Genomic DNA, 21,911 nt, shown 5'->3' with positions numbered 1-21,911 from the left:
GATTTCCAGCATGCACCTGTGAAACATGGACATATGACTCAAATGTACACCAAAAACGCATCCGCAGTGCGTTTTCATGCACTTTTGATGCTTTTTCCTATCATTTCAATGGGGTGCTGCGTTTTTGGTGCAGTTTTGTAAAGCGCACCCAAAATACAGCATGCAGGATTTTTTAAAACGCACCTCACCCTCAGCATAGTGGTGTGAAGAGTCCCATAGGATTTAAAGGAAAACAATTTTTAGCAGTTTTCCTTGCATAGGATTTAAAGGAAAATATATTTTTGGAGTTTTCCTTGCATTTCCTTGCAATGGATTTAAAGGGAAATATATTTTTGTAGTTTTCCTTCCATTTCCTTTGCATAGGATTTAAAGGTAAATATATTTTTGGAGTTTTCCTTGCATTTCCTCGCATTGGATTTAAAGGGAAATATATTTTTGGAGTTTTCCTTGCATAGGATTTAAAGGAAAATATATTTTTGGAGTTTTCCCTGCATAGGATTTAAAGGAAAATATATTTTTGGAGTTTTCCCTGCATAGAATTTAAAGGAAAATATATTTTGGAGTTTTCCCTGCATAGGATTTAAAGGAAAATATTTTTTTTTTTTAGTTTTCCTTGCATAGGATTTAAAGGGAAATATATTTTTGGAGTTTTCCCTGCATAGAATTTAAAGGAAAATATATTTTGGAGTTTTCCTTGCATTTTTAGCAAGGTAAAAACGCAGGAAAAGCGCATCAATGTGAAAGCAGCTTTATAGTGTGAATAGGGCACATAGAAAACAATTGTTTTCTATACCTTGCTCACTCACGGATATCCTGGTACGTATATTAGGTACATGAAGAGAAAGTGGCCGCACACCAAAACGATAACTTGATAGTAGCAAAGATTTATTAGTACCAATCTGGATACAAGGTATAACAGAATGGAAATGGTAGACGCATTTCACACGATCAATAGCGTGCTTGTTCACGTATATTAGGTAGCAGCTGAAATTCAGCTCATAATCAAACACTGCTAACCTCTCATTGCAAATGCAAATGCCATCTTTTTTTGGACATCTTTGCAATGAGTGATTAGCAGGGGTTAATTGTCAGCTGCATTTCGGTCGCTGCACTGATATACATAGCAGGGATATCACAAGCAGGTGAGGCAAGGTGGAACACGCTGCACGAGGGACACAAGCACATGGCTTTGCAATGACAGCAGGTAGATGACAGTTGACTTTACCTGTAGATGCCAAGTGTATGAGGAACAGAAGACAAGCGCTCAGGAACATCATCATGTTATCCTTGCAGGATCTTCTTCTTCTTCCGAAGCTTCCACACTCCGCTGACCAGTTCCCCCAGTTTGTCAGATCTCCGTTATTTGTTTGTATCCAGCAGATCCTTGTCCAGCCTGAGAAGGGAAAGAGAAGAAAAGTATGAATGTGCGGCTTGATGAAAACATCCTGCTGACATATCCCACCCCCAATTCCTTGCAGGATAGAGCGGAATACAAGCACTTACACAAATCCAGATTGGACAGCAAAGGAAGTGACACTGCCTGGGGATCACATCGGGCACAAGGGGATCACACTGGGCACAGAAACATTTGCAGATTGTCAGGAGAGAGCGTGCAAAAAAAAAAATCACAGCAACCCACAAGACAACAGCAGTGTGATCAGGATAAACACTCCAAGCAGATGCAGAGCAGTCATAAGAAGAATGAAGCCAGATGTTTGGACATGCCCTTAAAGCCACGCTGGAGTCAGGGATCAGTGCTAAGTGGCATCTGACAGTGACAGACTTACCCAGAGCTCTCAGGGTGACGCTGATGAGCTAATGCTTGTTTTCAGTTCCCACTGGGCTGAAGTTTCATACATCTCCGGCTCTGGGACACTCAAAGCTTGGGAGAGGAAAGAAGGGGGCAGCAGCCTGGCTCTTCCCGGAGGAGGGGCTTCATTCAAGGCAACTCTCACTCTACTCTACTACTGCTGTGTGTATGGATGGACACAGGCTCTGCATCAAGGACAGCGCAAGGACTAGCTACGCCATCTAGTGGTCCTAGAAATATTACTATTCTGTGCATGGGATAGTAGGCAGGAGTTCCTACAATTACCTTTACCTTCACAATTTAACAAAAACGTGAACCAAATAAATAGATAAATAAAGCAGACACACAATATTTGGAAATTAACCACTTAAGCCCCGGAAGATTTTACCCCCTTCCTGACCAAGGGGTATTTTGTGATTCGGCACCGCGTGACTTTAACGGACAATTGCGCGGTCGTGCGACGCTGTACCTAAACGAATTTGACGTCCTTTTTTTTTACCACAAACAGAGCTTTCTTTTGGTGGTATTTGATCACCTGTGCGATTTTTTGATCATGCGCTATAAACAAAAAAATAGCGACAATTTTGCAAAAATAACAATATTTTTCACATTTTTTTATATGAAATTCCCCCCAAAAAAAATGTAAAAATCCAAATTTTTTAACATTTTTGGCCAATTTGTTTTCTGCTACATATGTTTGGTGAAAAAAATCACAATAAGCGTATTTTGATTGGTTTGCGCAAAAGTTATTGCGTTTGCTAAGGGAAAGATTTTTGTCATTTTGTTGTTTTTTTTTTAACGACTAATGGCGGCGATCTGCGATTTTTTTTTTTGCGGGACTGCGACATTGTGGCGGACAGATCGGACCCTTGACTGACATTTTTGACACTTTTGGGGGTACCAGTGACATTACTACAGTAATCAGTGCTATAAATATGCACTGTTACTGTAAAAATGACACTGGCAGGGAAGGGGTTAACTTTATTGGAGAGGGTGGGGTTAAGTGTGTCCCTAGGGGCGTGATTCTAACTGTGCAGGGATGTGGCTGTGTGTGTGTAACAGCACAGATCAACGGTCCTACATAGCAGGACCGTTAGATCAGTGCTTTTACACAGGGAAGAATGACAGGTGGCTTTGTTTACATCAGCCGCCTGCCTTTCTCCCTTCACAGCGGATGATCGCAGGTCCGCCGGTCACACGCACGGAGGTGTCCGTGAACGAGCCGGGGCGGGAGCGCGTGCTCACCCCCTATTGGCTCAAAGGCTAGTGATGTACCGGTACGTCATTTTGCCTGGCCGGGGCTGACCACCGCAGTATATGTACTTGCGGCGGTCGGCTAGCGGTTAAATCTTTTTAATCATCAAAATAACCACATTGAGTGCCGGCTCACACTATTGCGATGCGGGAACACTGCGAATATACAGCGTGTTCCCGCATTGCATCGCATCCGCAGCACAGGCAGTTCACACTGCCATATGCAATACGCTGGGGGTGTCAATTTAAAGTTAACGACACCCCCAGATCAGATCGCATATCGCAGTGCGATCTGACAGTTCGCACAGGAATCGGATCGGAACCACCATGCGATCCGATTCTGCTGCAGACCAAAAAAAGGGTCCTGTGCGTTTTCACTGCGATTGCGGTGCGAATTCAGCCACACAAACTGTATGGCTGAACTCGCACCGCAAAGACATCGCATGTGAGTACGCTCTGAATCATATGCAATGTCTATGATCGCATTAGTGTGAACCGGCAGTTTGTGCGATCACAGAGATCGCATGTAATTCGGAGCGCACTGCTCCTAAAATTACATGCGATGTCTGTGCGGTGCAAATTCAGCCATACAGTTTGTATGGCTGAATTTGCACCGCAATCGCACTAAAAGACGCACAGGACCCTTTTTTTTGGTCCGCAGCAGAATCTGATCGCATGGTGGTTCACATTAGTAGGATCCAATTCTGTACGAACTTTCAGATCGCACTGCAATATGCGATCTGATCTGGGGGTGTCGTTAACTTTAACCACTTACCGCCCGCCCGCCGTCATATGACGGCGGGACGGTGCGGCTATTATCCTGGGCGGACGTCATATGACGTGACCCAGGAAATGCACGGCAGGCGCGCGATCGCGGGCGCGCCGCCGTGCACTGCCGGTGTCGGGGTGTCCCCGGGACACCCCCCGTCACCGGCAGGGGGGAAACAGCCACTGGGCGTGGCTGTTTCCCACGTGATCGGCTGTGTTCCAATGACACAGCCGATCACAATGGAGGCGGCCGGGAGATGACCGCGCATGCGCGATCGGGAGCGCGCAGCGCGGTCATGTCGGTGGCACTGTGTTCCGTAGGAACACAGCTGTCACCTGCAGTAGTAAACAGTCACTGACAGTGACTGTTTACTATGTGATCGGCTGTGAATCCATTCACAGCCGATCAGAAAATGTAAACAAAGAGCAGTAACTCAGTGTTACTAGCTCTTCTCTCCTCATACAGTTTCCAGTATGAGGAGAGAAGAGCTAGAAATAGTGAGTTACTGCTCTGTACACATGTAAAAGTAAAATCACACTAATAAAGGTCCCCCCACACAGTCCTCAGCCCCCCCCCCCCAATGTCACCTGTCACCCAACAGTCACCTCATCAGTGCCCAGAAATTGACACCCATAACGTTCACATGTGAGCGCAGCGATCGCAGGCAGAATCACCGCGATTCTGCCCGCAATCCGGAAATCATTGCAAATTGCGGGACGCCTGTGCGTTGCCCATTTTTTGCAATAGCACCCCAAATGCTGTGCGATGTTGCCACCATTTCCGCCTGCCGAATCGCGGTAACATCGCGCAAACAACGCATGACGCCCAAAAAAGGTACAAGAGTTTCTTTGGGGCGTCATGCGTTGTTTGCGTGATGTTACCGCGATTCGGCAGGCGGAAATCGCAGCAACATCGCACAGCGTTTGGGGTGCTATTGCAAATCACGGGCAACGCACAGGCGTCCCGCAATTTGCAATGATTTCTGGATCACGGGCAGAATCGCACTGATTCTGCCCGCGATCGCTACGCTCACATGTGAATGTAGCCTAAAGTTCACCGGTCACCAGAGACTGCCATCAGTACCGCCGTGCACCATCGCCCGTCACCTGTCACCCATCAGTGACCATCGCCCGTCACCTGTCACCCCATCAATCACCGTCACTTGTCACCCCATCAGTCATCGTCACCTGTCACCCCATCAGTCACCGTCATCTGTCACCCTATCAATCATCATCACTTGACACCCCATCAGTGATCCTCACTTGTCACCCCATCAATCATCGTCACATGTCACCCCGTCAGTGATTGTCATCTGTCACCCCATCAATCATCGTCACTTGTCACCTCATCAATCATCGTCACCTGTCACCTCATCAGTCATCGTCACCTGTCACCCCATCAGTCATCGTCACCTGTCACCCCATCAGTCATTGTCACCTGTCACCCCAGTCATTGTCACCTGTCACCCCATCAGTCATCGTCACCTGTCACCCCATCAGTCATCGTCACCTGTTTGTCATATACATGCAATCACTTACTGACCGCCTAACGACTATATGCGTCGGCCATTAAAAGCTAAATACTGGGGTTATGGCAGCAGATAGCCCCCCATAACCCCAGTATTTTTTGAAACGGCGGGCGGTCGGCTTTCAGATAAGGGTGGTCCCAGTGGCGGATTCGCCGCGGAATTACCCTTACGGTGCAGGGGAAGAGGTGAACCCCCCCCCCTCCTGCCGCGTCCCAGACGTTTTCCCAGCTTACCGGACCCGCCGGCAGCGGGGAAAACTATCCGGTCCCGGATCCTCAGAGACAGGAAGTCGAGTGAGGGAAGGTGGCCCTCACTCAACTCTATGGTCTTGGAGGACCGGAGCTACGTCAAAAGACGTTGCCTAGCAACCGGTTTAAAGGGCCGCTTTTTTTTTTTCTTTTTTTTTTTTTTCCTCTTTCAACAATTTTTTTTTTTCTTTTCTTTTTTAGTGTAGTTGTGAGGTGTGAGGTCTTTTTGACCCCAGATCTCACAATAAAGAGGACCTGTCATGCCTATTTCTATTACAAGGGATGTTTACATTCCTTGTAATAGGAATAAAAATGATCAAAACATTTTTTTTTTTAAACTGTGTAAAAATAAAAAAATAATAAATAAAATAAATAGGAAAAAAAAAAAAAAAAAAAATTAAAGCGCCCTGTCCCCGTTAGCTCGCGCGCAGAAGCAAACGCATACGCAATTCCCGCCCACATATGTAAACGGTGTTCAAACCATACATGTGAGGTATCGCCGCGATCGTTAGAGCGAGAGCAATAATTTGAGCCCTAGACCTCCTCTGTAACTCTAAGCTAGTAACCTGCAGAAATTTTTAAAATGTTGCCTATGGGGATTTTTAAGTACCAATGTTTGGCGCCATTCTGTGAGCATGCGCAATTTTGAAGCATGACATGTTGGGTATCTAATTACTCGGCGCAATATTATCTTTCACATTATGGAAAAAAATTGTGCTAAATTTACTGTTTTCTTATTTTTTAGTTCAAAAAGAGTTAATTTTTTTCAAAAAAATCGCATCTGGAAGACTGCTGCGCAAATATGGTGTGATAAAAAATATTGCAACGATCTCCATTTTATTCTCTAGGGTCTCTGCTAAAAAAAAATATATAATGTTTGGGGGTTCCAAGTAATTTTCTAGCAAAAAAAATGATTTTAGCTTGTAAACACCAAGCGTCAAAAATAGGCCCAGTCTTAAAGTGGATAAATGGACAACTTTGTGTAAAGCGCTACTTGGATGTTAGGCCTATGTGTGTGGCCAGGCTGTGAAAAAGTGTTACACATGTGGTATCGCCATACTCAGGAGGAATAGCAGAATGTATTTTGGGGTGCAATTTTTGCTATGTACATCCTATGTGTTATAAATATTGCATAAATGGACAGCTTTGTGTAAAAAAAATGTGTTTTCATTTTCTTTCCACATTTTCCAAAAACTTGTGGAAAAAAATGACATATTCAAAAGACTCATTATGCCTCAAAAATTATACGTTGGGCTGTTTGCTTTCCAAAATGGGGTCATTTTATGGGGGTTTCCATTGTCCTGGTGCTCCAGGGCCTTCAAAAGTGCGATAGGTTGTCAGGAAATTATATGTGTAATTTGTGCTCCTAGAATGCCGGACGGGGCTACTTGAATGTTAGGCCTCTGTATGTGGCCAGGCTGTGAAAAAGTCTCACACATGTGGTATCGCCATACTCAGGAGGAGTAGTAGAATGTGTTTTGGGGTGTAGTTGCAAGTATACATGTGCTGTGTGAGAGAAATAACCTGTTAATATGGCAATTTGTAAAAAAAAAAAAAAAAAAAAAAATCTTCATTTTGCAAAGAGTTGTGGGAAAAAATGACAACTTCAAAAAACTCTCCATGCCCCTTATTAAATACCTTGGAATGTCTACTTTCCAAAAAGGGGTCATTTGGGGGGTATTTGTACTTTCCTGACTTTTTAGTGTCTCAAGAAATGAGATAGGCCTTCAGTACATCAGGTGTGAGCAAGTGTGATCAATTTTCAATGATTCGCACTATAGCTTGTGGACTCTATAACTTTCACAAAGACCAAATAATGTACACTTACTTAGGATATTTTTACCAAAGATAAGTAGCAGTATAAATTTTGGCCAAAATTTGTGAAGAAAAATGACTAATTTGCAAAATTTTATGACAGAAACAAAGAAAAATTCATTTTTTCACGATATTTTCAGTCTTTTTTTATTTATAGCACAAAAAATAAAAAACCCAGTATTGATCAAATACCATCAAAAGAAAGCTCTATTTGTGTGAAAAAAAGGACACAATTTTTGTATGGGTACAGTGTTGCATGACTGAGTAATTCTCAGTCAAAGTGTGAGAGCGCTGAAAGCTGAAAATCGGTCTGGGCAGGAAGGGGGTGAAAGTGCACTGTAGGCAAGTGGTTAAATTGACAACCCCAGCGTATCGCATATGGCAGCGTGAACTGTCAGGGGTGCGGATGCGATGCGGGAACACGCTGTATATTCGCAGCGTTCCCGCATCGCACAAATGTGAACCGGCACTTAAACACTTAAAACAACCCAGCCACTACAGCTCAGGCTGTATCAATAAATAAATTAGCGGATTTTATAACTCCCAACTAGAATAAATGGATTTTTGTAAAATCTTACCGTAAAATCCTTTTCTCTTAGCTCATCGACAGACGTAGTCCTCGGTGATACACCACCTTCGGGTTATGTTACCTCCGCAGGAGCAGGACTAGACAGGAAATTAAAAAGCTCTGGCCACACCCTAGGGGCAGTCCCAGAGGGTATATCCTCTCTCTCTCTGCCTCAGCAAATCAGTTATGTGAAAAAGCAGTGCTTAGAGAATTTAACCCAACCCAACTCCAAAACAGAGGGGCGGGGACTACGTCTGTCGATGAGCTAAGAGAAAAGGATTTTACGGTAAGATTTTACAAAAATCCATTTTTCTCTAGCGCTCATCGACAGACGTAGTCCTCGGTGATACACCACCTTCGGGACGTCCCAGAGCAGTATCACAACTGAGGGGTGGGAAAATGGAAATCAAATCCCAATCTAGAAGGCCCAACCGGTGCCAACTAGAAGTTTACAATGCTCATCCTTAATGATGAGACTCAACAAAAAAGGAGAAAACAATTTTTTTTTTTTTTTTTTCAAACAGAAAAAAACCCTCGAGGTAGACCACCGGTCTCCTCAAATTGCGGCCTGCAAAACCTTGCGGCCAAATGAGGCATCCGCCGATGCCGTCACATCAATTTTATAGAATTTTGTAAAGGTATGTACCGACGACCAGGTGGCCGCCTTACATACCTGGACCACTGACGCCTGATGGCGAAAGGCCCAGGAAGTACTGAGCGCTCGAGTGGAGTGCGCCCTAACAGGGAACGGAGGACTCTGACCCTTAATAGAATAAGCCTGTACCACCGTTTGTCTAATCCATTTGGCAATGGTCGCGGCAGATGCAGGCAAACCCTTTCTGGGGCCATCCGTGATCACAAAAAGTGAATCCGTCTTACGGAATGATTCCGTAGATTTCAGGTATACCCTGATTGCCCGAACCACATCTAAGGAATGCAACGCATGTTCCCGATGATGCTTGGGCTGAGGACACAAGGAAGGTAGTACAATATCTTCATTCAGATGAAAATCTGAAACCACCTTGGGAAGAAAAGATGGCTTAGGATGAAGTACTACCTTATCCCTATGAATCACTAGGTATGGTGACTGGCATGATAATGCAGCCAGTTCTGACACCCTGCGAGCAGAAGTAATAGCCACCAAGAAGGCCACCTTCTGGGATAAAGTAAGCAAGGGAATCTCCCTGATGTTTTCAAAGGGAGGTTTCTGTAGAACCGACAAAACCAAATTAAGATCCCAGGGCGGTAAGGGCGCGCGGACTGGAGGAGCCAGGTGCCGCACCCCCTGGATGAAATTCCGCACCAAGGATTTGGTAGCTAAAGGCTTCTGAAAGAAGATTGCTAATGCTGAAACTTGACCCTTGATGGTGCTCAAGGCTAGCTTCTGCTCAACCCCTTGTTGCAAAAAGGCCAATATACGAGTCACCGAATAGGTACGTGGAGGAAATCCTAAAGATTCGCACCACGCAATATAAGTCTTCCATGTGTGATAATAGACTTTGCTGGAAGTCGCTTTCCTTGCTTTAATAAGGGTAGGAATGACTGAAGTAGACAAACCTCTATCCTTCAGTACTTGGGTCTCAATGGCCAGGCCATTAAAACCAGCGACTGTAAAGCACGAAGGTAAATTGGTCCTTGAGACTACAGACACTCCCTGAGACGAAGTTCCCACGGAACGTCTGCGACTAACATGTCCAAGTCGGCCAGGCCGGCTTGAGGAGGCCAGCCTAGAATTTCTAGGACCACTGGCGCTGATTGGATCTGAACCAGGCGTCCCTAGAGCTATCTGGCCCCGACCATCCGAGAAAGTCTGGTCGTTTTCTGTTCCCACACATTTATCAGATACCTGATAGTTATCAGGAAAGGTGATCTTTTCTGGTTGAACCTCAGGGACCGAAGTCACCCGACTAGAGGCTACTTGGCCTATCTGGTCAACCAGATCCGATTCCTGTGAGGTATCGGGATTAATCTTAGGAAAAGGTAAAGGAAAAGATCTTTTCAGGGAACGGTAACTACCGCTTCCTGTGGTACTTAAATGTTGGAAGGGAAGAATCGCACCGGTAGTAGTGGTAGATGCTCGATCTAATGTCCTGAATACCGGTGAAAACGTCCCCCCACCCTGAAACCGGGTGGGGGCGCACCTTCAGGCTGTGTACTCCTTTACTTCGGGTTTGGCTGGGTTGGTCCTCTGCTTGTCCGACCAGCCCTTCTTGAACCCTCCTGGAGGAGTTTTGCCTTTCCCGCTAGTACCAGCCGGGCGCCCTTTATGGGCGGTAAAGAAAGGTCCTCGCTTGTTGCGAGGTCCCTTAGCTTTTGCAGCCTGTGGCAAAAAAGTGCTCTTGCCCCCAGTGGCATCCTTAATGATTTCATCTAGGTTGGCTCCAAATAGACGATTCCCCTGAAAAGGGAGATTGGTCAAGGTCTTTTTGGAACCTAGGTCAGCTGACCAGCATTTTAACCACAGCACACGTCTGAGGATCACTGCTAACTTAGATGCATGCCCTAATAGGGGAGTAGTGTCCAAGGCTGCGTCACAGATAAACCGTAGCCCTTGTATGATCTGTTCCATCAAATCAGATGTCTCCTGGGGAATATCTTTCCCCCTAAGATCTTGGCGTACCATTTTCGCCCATTCCGTAAGTGTCTGGGAAACTAGACCAATAACGATTACTGGTCTAAATGCTGACCCTATCAGAGAAAAGATAGTGCGGGACTCTGCTTCTATCTTTCGATCCACCGGATCCTTAAAGGACGAAGTGTCCTCCACTGGAATAACCGTGGCTTTATTCAGCCTGGAAATAGGCGGATCCACGATTGGTGGTACCGTCCATTTCTTAATGATGGATTCCTCTAACGGATAGCGTCTAGCAATACGCTTGGAAATAGTAAAGGTACGCTTAGAATGTTCCCATTCTCCTTTAATCTGATTACCAAAACATTTAGGTACAGGAAAAGCCTTCGCCGTCTTGATGGGCTTATTAGTACCAAAAGGCATCTCTGTTTCAGTTGCCTCTGCCGGTAAAGCCTCAAGTTTTAAGGTTTCTTGCACTGCCACAACTAGTGCGTCCACCAATGCTTCTTCCTGAATAATAGCAAGAGAAGAAGCGTCCTCCTCACTTTCTGAGGGGGCTTTACCTGGGATAGCAACCCTTGCAGAGGAACCTGCAACTGCCGTGACCATCTCTGAATCTGAGTCAGAGGTGTCAGATAGTATAGGGGTAGGCGGGGGTCGCTTCCTTGACCCCCGTCCCTGACAGGCCGCCTCCACCCGAGCCACCATAGACTCCAAAATTGCTGTAAATGACTCTATACTCTGTGCACCGGCGGGTCCCAAAGCCCCCTCGAGGGAAACAGGTGGGGGAATATGTGTGGCAGGGTCCATGATAACTCCAGTTACTTCCTGGATAATATAATTCAAAAGTAAAGAAAAAAACTTTTTTTTTTTTTTTTTTTTTTCTTTTCTGACCCCCAGCGCCACAAAAAAGCCCCTTAGTGTTACCTGCTAGCTATCGATCGAGAGAGAGAGAGATAGACCCCCAGGCTCACCACTTGATGCTCAGAGTTAAACTGCAACAGCTTACAGCGCTGTCTTGACAAACAGGAAGTCTTTTGGCTGGCTGCCCAGGAAGAAAGGAGGCGGCTCCGCCCCTCTGCACGCCTTCCGGCGCCTCCCCCAAGCTCCACGAGGTGTAGGATCACCTCAAACATGGCCGCCCCCATGCTGGAGACACGAGGCTACGCCAAAATGGCGGCTTGTGCGATCCTGCAAGAGAAAATGGCGGCGGCCTGCTGAATGGCGGTGTGCTGCAGGGCACACAACACTGTCTCTGCCTGGGGATATGGCGTGGTTGGCGGTATCGGCCCCTGGCGGACCGCATGGCCATTCGGGAGGCCTGCTAATAGCTGGAGATCTGATTTGGAAGGCAGTCTACATGTCCGTGGCTTCTGACTGGTAGGTAGCTTATACTTAACCCATAAGATTCCCAGAATGCCACAGATTACATCTTTTAAACATGTATACAATAGATTGTTAGCTCCCAAACCAAGCCTCCTGGCTTTTTGTACACAAAAAATCACACTCAAAGTAGGAGGATCTGTGACATGTTATAGGATAGAAAGGACTCTTTCTTACCATACAGAGAGGGGCCCGCGTTCACCACAAAATCCGTCAGGGGGAAAGGGGGAACATACTACTCACCATACCGGAACCAGGCGGGCACCAACTCCTGACAGTACCCCTCTCCACCGGGGCGGGAGGGCTGTCGACCGATACGAACGCCGTGACTCATGGTCTTTGGCGTTTCAGCGAGACGTTTAACTCGCGGGTTCAGTCCTTTTAATGGGACTTTGTCGCGGCCGACCCAGCGCGGAGCTATGGCCTGCACGCGCTCGTAGGCTGAACTGGGGTGACCACCGGATCTCAACATCCAGCCCGTCGCCCAGTTCAGCTTTCTTGCTTGAAGATCTCACAGGAACACTGGAGAAAAAGCTGTCTAAAAAAATCTTTTAAGAAAAAATTCTTGCCAGGACCTAAGATCCCAGCAAGGTGTCTAGGTCCTTACTCCTAACTAGACAGAAAATAACTGATTTGCTGAGGCAGAGAGAGAGAGGATATACCCTCTGGGACTGCCCCTAGGGTGTGGCCAGAGCTTTTTAATTTCCTGTCTAGTCCTGCTCCTGCGGAGGTAACATAACCCGAAGGTGGTGTATCACCGAGGACTACGTCTGTCGATGAGCGCTAGAGAAAAACATATTAATTGTCCCCCTTTGCATAACTTACAAAGGTAACCCACCACATAATAACAGCCACGACATGCAGGGAGGAAGGGGTGGGGAACACCACAGCTTGTGCCTTCTGAGGCGAATGAGCCCCGCAGAAATCGTAGCCCTCTTATATAGGCCCCCCCAGGCTATTCTAGAATCTTCCCCAGAGGTTACGTGTCCCTGCAGGTGAGCCCAGTCACCTTCCAATACACGTGACCTACTCAGCCTACACTATACTACCTCAGGCAGCTCTTCCCGCCCTTTTTCTCTGAGGGAAGAGTAAGGGATAAAGCCCGCCTTACTGCACCAAAGGGAGAACTTGAAACCTCCCTTCCCGCCACTTCTCCCACGAGGAAAAGGGGGCGTAAAAACTGCCTTCCCCTTTTCCTATCATACTCCAAATAGATTATTATACAGAACACTGCACTGCTTAAAATGTACAGTAAATATAAAAATGCCTCAAAGTATAAATGCATCTCAAAATGTACGAAAATAAACATATAAATATATGTTATAAATCACAAATAATACTGAGCATTGCAAACCCCAAATCAATGTAAAGCAACCAAATCAAAAACATAAATGTGCCCCAAGTTTATCCCAATAAAAATAAGGGTGCAATAAATGATTTATATATATATATATATATATATATATATATATATATATATATATATATATATATATATATATATATATATATATTTATCTACACCGATCAGCCATAACATTTTGACCACCCACCTAATATTAAAGCGGTTTTCCAGCCTTTCCCAGGGCCATCTTACCGAATGGGCACGCTGGGCAGTTGCCCAGGAGCCCCACTTGCCCGGGGGGCCCCACCTGCCCAGCGACCATGGCCCCAGCCAAACATTATTCCTGATTCCCATGTGTATCCTGCTGCCAAACGTAGCATGTAGCAAGCGCCACTTGGGCCATGGAGGGGGAGCCCACAACTGCAGGAATGCCTGTCTGCCTCCACGGGAACAGGCACACACAGGACAGTCTAGAGTCTAACTCCCGTTCGTGTGTGTGTTCACCGGACCCAGCTGCCAAACTTGGAAGCTGTCGTTAGCCTGGCACTGTTGTACCAATAAATATCGCCTTATCAATAAGTGTTAGGCCGCAGGCCTGTATTTGTGGGATGAGCTAGCGGGCTATAAGACGCTGCTCCTCCCCTCCCTCGGCCCACTGCATCGCACGCTGTCACCCGGACAGTCGAACTATCCCTCCAGTCTGCCTCCAGCCTGCCTCCCCTGTACTCGCATCCTCAGCTCGAGCGGCCCGTTCATTCATCCGGCCGCCGGGCGTCAGGTAGAACTGGGGGGCTTCTTTGGGAGGGGGCTTGACTTCTGCCTTGCCTCACCAGGCCACGGCCCTGCTTCATACCTTTTTCCCTACTCCACCCTACCAGTTTAACATCTGTTCTGACTGGAGCCTCTTGGACATGGAACTCTTTTGCAGACTTAGTACCACCGGCTTGTACAGTCTGCTCTTCCACCTCTCATACCGCCAATCTGTGCTCCTCGGAGACCGATCCCTCCTTTTCCGGGTTCTCGGGGGGAGCTACTAAGCCTGACCAACGTGGCCTAAGGGACAAGCTCGGCCGTCCCATCGTTTATTTGGGCAAAGTTCAGATATGCAATCATTTCAATGGTGGGGCCTGTAGCTTTAGCGCCTGTAGATTGCTACACATCTGTTCCATTTGCTTTAGGGCCCATGCCAAATGCATGTGTCCTTCCAGGTTAAATCCCAAACAATGACTAACCGAGGTAAAGATAGATATTCTGGCATACTATTTGAAGTCACACCCATCTCCTTACCAGGTGGAATACTTATTACATGGGTTTTCGGTAGGTTTCCACACTGGGTTGGTATCACTGCCTACAGGGACTCTAGAGTGTCCCAACCTACTTTCAGCTAGGAACGATCCACAGTCAGTGGACGGTCTGCTCAGCAAGGAGACCCAGAAAGGGCTCATGATAGGCCCCTTTTCCTCCCCTCCCTTCACCTTCTGGCGCACGAACCCAATTGGAATAGCCACTAGCAAATATTCTAATAAAAAACGTCTTATCATTGATCTGTCTGCTCCTCATTCATCCACCAACCCAAGCCCAAATTCCCTCATTCCATCTTCCGAATTCTCTCTTCACTATACCACCATGGATAATCCCATTCAAGCAATCTTAATGGCAGGTAGGGCCTGTAAGGCTCAGTAAGACCGATATATCCAACGCCTTTAAACTATTACCCATTCATCCCTCTTTATGGTATATTCACAGTGTCAAGTGGAGAGGGGAATATTACTTTGCTGTTAGACTAACGTTTGGGTCCAAGAGTAGCCCGAGAATTTTCGACACATTCGCGGAGACTCTCTGCTGGCTCCTCCTCAATGTCGCTAGGTGCCCCACGGTCTAAAGAGCACCGTAGCTCTGTTTTCTACGTTAGGCGTCCCCCTGTCACCAGACAAAACAACTGGACCCACCACCAGACTAGACTTCCTGGGTATCACACTTGATTCCGACACCATGCAGTCTAGTCTCCCCTAAGATAAGCTCAGGCGCATACGCAAGGACGTAGTCAAGTTCCTACAATTTGGAACTTTTACTCGTAAAGATCTACAATCTTTGGTAGGTTCTTTGAACTTCGCGATGCGCATTATTCCCCAAGGTAGATCATTTATTTCCAGGTTATTGTGATTATTACCTGGTCTTCCAGAGGAACGTATTGGTCACTTACATCGCCCTGGCTAGGGCAGACCTGGCTATGTGGATGGAATTCCTAGAACACTGGAATGGGATCTCCATGTTCATCCCACCAATTTCCGCCCAATCCCCAGTTTTTTGGACAGACGGAGCTGCCAATAACGGGTTTGCAGTGATATATAAAAACTTTTGGTTAATAGATTATTGGCCGGTAGAGGCTCTTGGTTTGCCTGCCTTCCGTGAGACTTCGGCCTTATTCGAGATTTAACCGATAGTGGCGGCGGCTTTCGCATGGGGCAAATCCTGGACAGGTATGGCTGTGAAGTGTTACAGTGACAACAAGGCAGCCTGCGATATAATCAATAACGGCTGTTCATCGTCTTTGAGGCTAGTTCTTCCTCTTTTGCGAACACGTCCCAGGCTACTCTAACTCCACCGCTGACGCTTTGTCCCGTTATAAATTACAGGTCTTCTTCAACCTCCACCCGTCTGCCGACGAATGCCCCACCCGGACCCTGGATTTCGACAAGTTAGTCCTGGACTAGCCCGAATTTTGGCGCACAGTCACGAATTGGCTCGGGCAGCCTTGTCCGTGAACACCAGGAGGCCATTTGACAGAACCGTGACCATCTTCCAAAGGTTCTAAGTAGAATTCAACTTACATGATCATTCAGTTTAAACCATGGTCGCATTCGCTGCGTTTTGCCACCTTCAGCTCAGTCTTTCATGTAATACAATCAAACTTTACCTGTCCGGCATACAACACCACGTCTTGTCAACCAACCCAAACCTTTCTCCTTTCCTCAGGGCTTACCTGGTGAAGAACATATTGAAAGGTATTAGTAAGGTAGATCATAAAAGCACAAACAAATGTTAACCCATAGATGGGGGAAAATTCCGGGCTTTTCTGACGCGCTGGACACATTACCATTTGAACCGCATAACAACTTAGTCATCAAAACCTCCATGTATTTAGTGATTTTGTAGGCGGGGCCCCAGTGCACTGCATTGCCCGGGGCCCTTTATTGCTCTTAGGATGGCAATGGCCTCCCCCTCCAAAAATTAAAAGTCAGCAGCTACACATACTGTAGCTGCTGACTTTTAATATTAGGACACTTACCTGTCCTGGAGTCCAGCGATGTCAGCACCGTAGCCGATGTTCCATCAGCTGTCAGGTGCTGACGCCGCCATTGCCAGTAAGGGAACCCGGCTGTGAAGCTTTACAGCTTCCTGGGCGGGTCCCTACTGTGCATGCGCGCAATTGGATTGGCTCGGCGGTGGGGGAAGGAGGAGGGGGCCAAACTTTCGAGGGACAGCGGCGCCGTCTCCCGGAAGTGGGGAAGGGTACCTGTCAAAAACAGATACCCGTTTCCCCCTCCCCCCCTAAAAGGTGCCAAATGTGGCACTAGAGGGGGGGAGGAAGCAAATGAGCAGAAGCTCCACTTTTGGGTGGAACTCCGCTTTAAGTATGGCCCTCTTTTGCTAAAACAGCCCTGACCCATTGAGACATTGACACTAGAGTAACATCCACGTGAATGGCAGGACCCAAGGTTACCCAGCAGAACATTGCCCAAGGCCTCACATTGCCTCTGCCGACTTGCCTTCTTATATCGCATTCTGGTGCCATCTCTTCCCCAGGTAAGTGACCCACACACGACCGGCCATCCGCATGATTTAAAAGTAAACGTGATTCATCAGACCAGGTCACCTTTTTCCATGGCTCGGTAGTACAGATCTGATGTTCATGTGAACATTGTAGAAGCTTTTGGCTGTGGACATGGGTCACCATGGGTTTCACAGCCCCATACACAATAAACTGCAATGCCCATTTTATTTTCTGCTTGCACCACATTAACTTCATGGACAACATGTTCACTTGCTGCCTTATATATCCCACCAATTTTCAGATGCTATTGTAACAAGATATTCCCTTTATCTGTCAGTGGTCATGTTATGGGTGATCGGTGCGTGTATGTATATATATATATATATATATATATATATATATATATATATATAGTATCTCACAAAAGTGAGTACACCCCTCACATTTCTGTAAATATTTTATTATATCTTTTCATGTGACAACACTGAAGAAATTACACTTTGCTACAATGTAAAGTAGTGAGTGTACAGCTTGCATAACAGTGTAAATTTACTGTCAAACCACTGCATTGAATAAAAAGTCTGGTGCGCTACAAATGTGAATGTGTACAACTGAAATTGACAAAATGCAAACGTGTACAGCTAATAGTGACAATATACAATATACGCCGAGGTCCAGTGTAAAGTTTTCACAGCATCTAATGATCATGGTATCCCTGTGCTTGATTGGCCAGCAAAAATGGCCTGACCTAAATCCCATAGAGAATCAGAGGGGTATTGTCAAGAGGAAATTGAGAGACAACCGACCCAACAATGCAGATGAGCTGAAAGTCATGCTCAAAGAAACCTGGGCTTCCATAACACCTTAGCAGTGCCACAGGCTGATCGCCTCCATGCCGCACCGCATTGATGCAGTAATTCATGCAAAAGGAGCCCCGACCAAGTACTGAGTGCATACTATACTGTACATGGACATACTTTTCAGTAAGCCATCATTTCTGTATTAAAAAATACTTTTTTTTTTTTTAATTGGTCTTATGTACAGTAATATTCATTGGCTTAGGTTTGGTACACATTTATATTTATTGATTTGGTTGCATTACATTGACTTTGGATTTGCAATGCAGACAACTGGATGGATTTATCATATACTGTATATATTTATTTGCACATATTTTACATAGTTACATAGTAGGTGAGGTTGAATAAAGACAATAGTCCATCCAGTTCAACCTGTGTAGGTGTGTATGGCCGTAATCATCTCTCATACCCCTGAATGTTCTGATCCTTGAGATGTTCGTCCAAGAGTCTTTTGAAAGTAGCCATACTTCCCGCAGAAACCACCTCTTGTGGTAGAGAATTCCACAATCCTGTAGCCCTAACAGTAAAGAACCCCCTGTGTTGACTGAGATTAAAACGCTTCTCCTCTAATCGCATTGTATGCCCTCGAGTCCTCATGCAATCCTTTTGACTGAACAGCTTTTTTTTTATATGCTGAGATCACCATTGAGGTATTTATAAATTGCTATTATGTCCCCTCTCAGGCGTCTCTTCTCCAGGGAGAATAAATCAAGCGATTGCAGACGCTCTTCCTAATTAAGGTCCTCCAATCCCCTAATTAGTTTAGTTGCCCTTCTCTGGACTCTCTCCAGCTCCAACACATCCCTCCTGAGGACTGGCGACCAGAACTGGACAGAATACTCCAGATGCGGTCGGACCACAGTTTTATAAAGTGGTAGGATTATAGTTTTATCTCTGGAATACATCCCTTTCTTTATAAACAAGCAAAAAATTGGGGGAGCAAATCCTGAACATGTATATCTAAAGCCAGTGCAGCTATGGACCAAGCAACATGTATATTAAAAAAGAATAGCGCACACATGCAAAAGAAATGACTATCAAATATGGAGACAATCCATAAATAAATAAAAATGGGGATTTAGTCCCACCATATGGCCATATCGTGCTCAAGCCCACCACTGCGTCAAAGTACCCCATTATCAGTGGGTCCTACACTATCCATAAAAAAGGGGTGAATCCAGCCTCTCTTACCTTTGGAGACAACACTCCTTGCTGGGATAGATGTGCTAATGAACTACAGGGGACTCCTCCTATATCTACTTGATAGTGGACACCAATAGAGTACAGGTGTGTGTGGGGGATGGGATGCTCAACCTCAGAAGTCTGGTCAGACCGAATACATAATAAACAAGCAAAAAATTGGGGGAGCAAACCCTGAACATGTTTTTAATATCCCTTTCTTTATGCATGCTAATATTCTGCCGGCTTTGGCAGGTGCCGCTTGACATTGCATGCTATTGCTTAGTCTATCATCTACAAAGACTCCCAGATCTTTCTCCATCGGGATAAATTCAGAGTAAGTACTTTTCATTGGGATAAGTTGGGAGTAAGTACTTAGAGCCCCTGAGATAACACAGGAAGCGTGCAAAGGACAGATCTGAATTTCTGACATGAGCCACGGATATTTTTTTTATTGAACAAACACAACAATATGCTTTCAATGGTACATTTAACAGACCAAAAGGTAGCAAATAAGATAAGTTCATTGTTAGTGTTTACTGTACATACACTTTAAGCTCAGATTTCTTCACTCAACACAGAAATTAATAAAAATATAATATAAAAAATTTGCTTTATTTATAAAATGTATCAATTAAATAGAACACACATGGGACTCTATACATAGAGAAATCTTTAACAACACAGGAAAAAGCTATGTTATGGCCTAATTGGGTTTATACAAGTTGTAAATCTAGAATCTGATTTGTGCTTGTATTTTTTTTTTCTCTTCTTCTGTTTCTTTACATTTCTGCTGTCTATTTACGAAAAAAATGTCTATACAAAGAGAGATATGAGATGGTGAGTTAAAATTAATGGTAAATGAAGTATATAGGAGTTTAGGGAATTGAATGTGCTTGGGGTTTTAAAAAGAGATGGAGGTAGAAGAAGATCAGAAAAATGGAAATGATCAAAAAGCATGTTTGTTTTATGAAAAAATTCATAAAATTTTATAACAAAAAATAAATAAAAATAAACAATGAAAATAATTTATACTAGACAGCTGTGTAGAAAGAAACCAAATCGTAACCATTAACAGAACATTTTTTTTTACATGAGCATTCTCTACTATGAGACTATGGTCCTTTTCTGTTTACTGGACCTCAGTTATTGTAAGTATTTATTTAGAACAAAATAAAACAAAACATTTTTTAAAAAGCATTTATGTATGAGATTGCTATTAATGGGAAACTGGCAGGGAAAGCGACATTGTATTTTTCTAAAAAGGTTGGCTCTTTCAAAGCGATTTTTTACGTGGACTAAAGACTCAAAAGGCGAATGTGTTTTCTCAGTAAGGTTGGAAAGTGCTTTTTTCCATCTGTGGTACATAGAAAACACAGTATGAGTTGGATCAAAGAAGAGATGGGCCGGTTACCTAATCTATAGTCCTTCTCCAGTTTGGGACTAATAAGTAATCAGTAGGATACAGCTGCAGTCACGTGCAGTGCTGCTTCTGCAATAAGGATCTGAGAAAAAGATCAGTCTGCTGAACGTTTGGAACTGCTCATTTACAGAATGTTAGTAAAAAAAAGTTCTGCACCTGCTTCTGTATTTAACCTGTGTTGATTCCAAAGGCACTTGTACAGAGAGGGTAATGGATAGGTATGGTTAGAGTTCTGGTGCCTGCATAGTTTCTTATGATAAAATACTTTACAGTGTATCACTGATGTAAATCAGTGTAAACTGATTTCACAAGTCTGCCTCTCATATCTGAGTTCTATCAACCCAAAGGTTTAGGCTGTCCTTCATATTGGTGAAAGCATGATGACCACCATGGATGAAGTTCTGATAGCACCCTGTTATTCAAGGAAGATGACCACATCAAAGAAAAGCAAGCACACATTTTCCTATGGTTTACTTTACAACCACAAAATGCTCTATAAATATTATCCCTTTTCAGCTTCATATAATTACATACCAGCGTGGCTGCTACCTACCACCATCTGATCCATGGTTTGTGTCAGGGTAATTGTTAAAGCTCTTAGATTATATGCTGTTGTTTACCTTTTAGTTTTAGTTTTTGCTCACTGCCTCTGAAGTCATTTGAGAAAAAGAAATGTGCCGCTGCTTGGCCAAGGAGGAGGAAGTGTCACGCCTCCCGTAGCGGAGCTGAATGTGTAAAGGGGTTACCCTGGTGGAAGATGCAGGCTAATCTGAGGTGCGGAGTCTAAGCGCCATCCGGTGTTCACCAGAGCTCCTGATGGTGAGATGGACTTTGCTGCTTGTTGGCACCAGGTCGCGGTCCTCAGGGTCGCCCCACCATGAGGTGAGCGAGTTCGGATTCGGGAGCGGAGGAACCGATAGGAATTATACGGAAGCGTAGTCACATGAATGGGAATCAAGAGCCAGGTAGATCGTCAGCCAAAAGGGGAATCGAGAGCCAGGAAAGTAGTCAGCCAAAGCCAGGTCATGCACGGAGGACTTGGAAAACAGAAGATAGCAAGCAGAGATTGACTTTGAAGCGCAAACACACGAGCAAAGGACTGCAAGCCAACAGGTGATATATATATCCTGTGTGCAACCTCATCACTTAGTGATGCCCAGGAAGCAGCAGGAAGTGATGAAGCAATTAGAGTCTATAAAATACAGCAGTCAGCACATGTCCAATATGGCTGCAGACAGGAAGGCAAGGTAAGACCTTGACAGGAAGGAAGACTCCTCACATCACATAAACAACAAACTGGGAAGTTCAGGCTGACCTACCCATTTCAGGAAGTCTAGTGACTTAATAAATCAAACATAACAGATAACCAAATATCCTGGCCA

At 45.1% G+C, this 21,911-nt stretch overlaps 1 protein-coding gene and 1 long non-coding RNA gene across 2 annotated transcripts in view; one reads left to right on the top strand and one right to left on the bottom strand.

Annotated features, from left to right (window-relative positions):
- Nucleotides 1-1,870, bottom strand: part of TGFBR3 (transforming growth factor beta receptor 3) — a 318,385-nt gene extending 316,515 nt beyond the window's left edge. The window contains 4 exon segments of the mRNA XM_082264972.1: nt 1,226-1,370; nt 1,372-1,393; nt 1,788-1,828; nt 1,832-1,870. Of these exon segments, the coding sequence (XP_082121098.1) occupies nt 1,226-1,370; nt 1,372-1,393; nt 1,788-1,828; nt 1,832-1,855 (232 nt within the window). The 5' untranslated portion in view covers nt 1,856-1,870.
- The window catches only part of LOC309561492, a 465,013-nt gene that overhangs the window by 322,410 nt on the left and 120,692 nt on the right, over nt 1-21,911 (top strand). The gene's annotated exons all lie outside the window — the stretch shown is intronic.

This window comes from Pelophylax lessonae (genome assembly GCF_965119305.1).
Source record: "Pelophylax lessonae genome assembly, chromosome: 8".
Lineage (NCBI taxonomy): Eukaryota > Metazoa > Chordata > Amphibia > Anura > Ranidae > Pelophylax > Pelophylax lessonae.
Note: the sequence above shows the minus strand (reverse complement) of the source record. Positions and strands in the feature narration are given on the sequence as shown.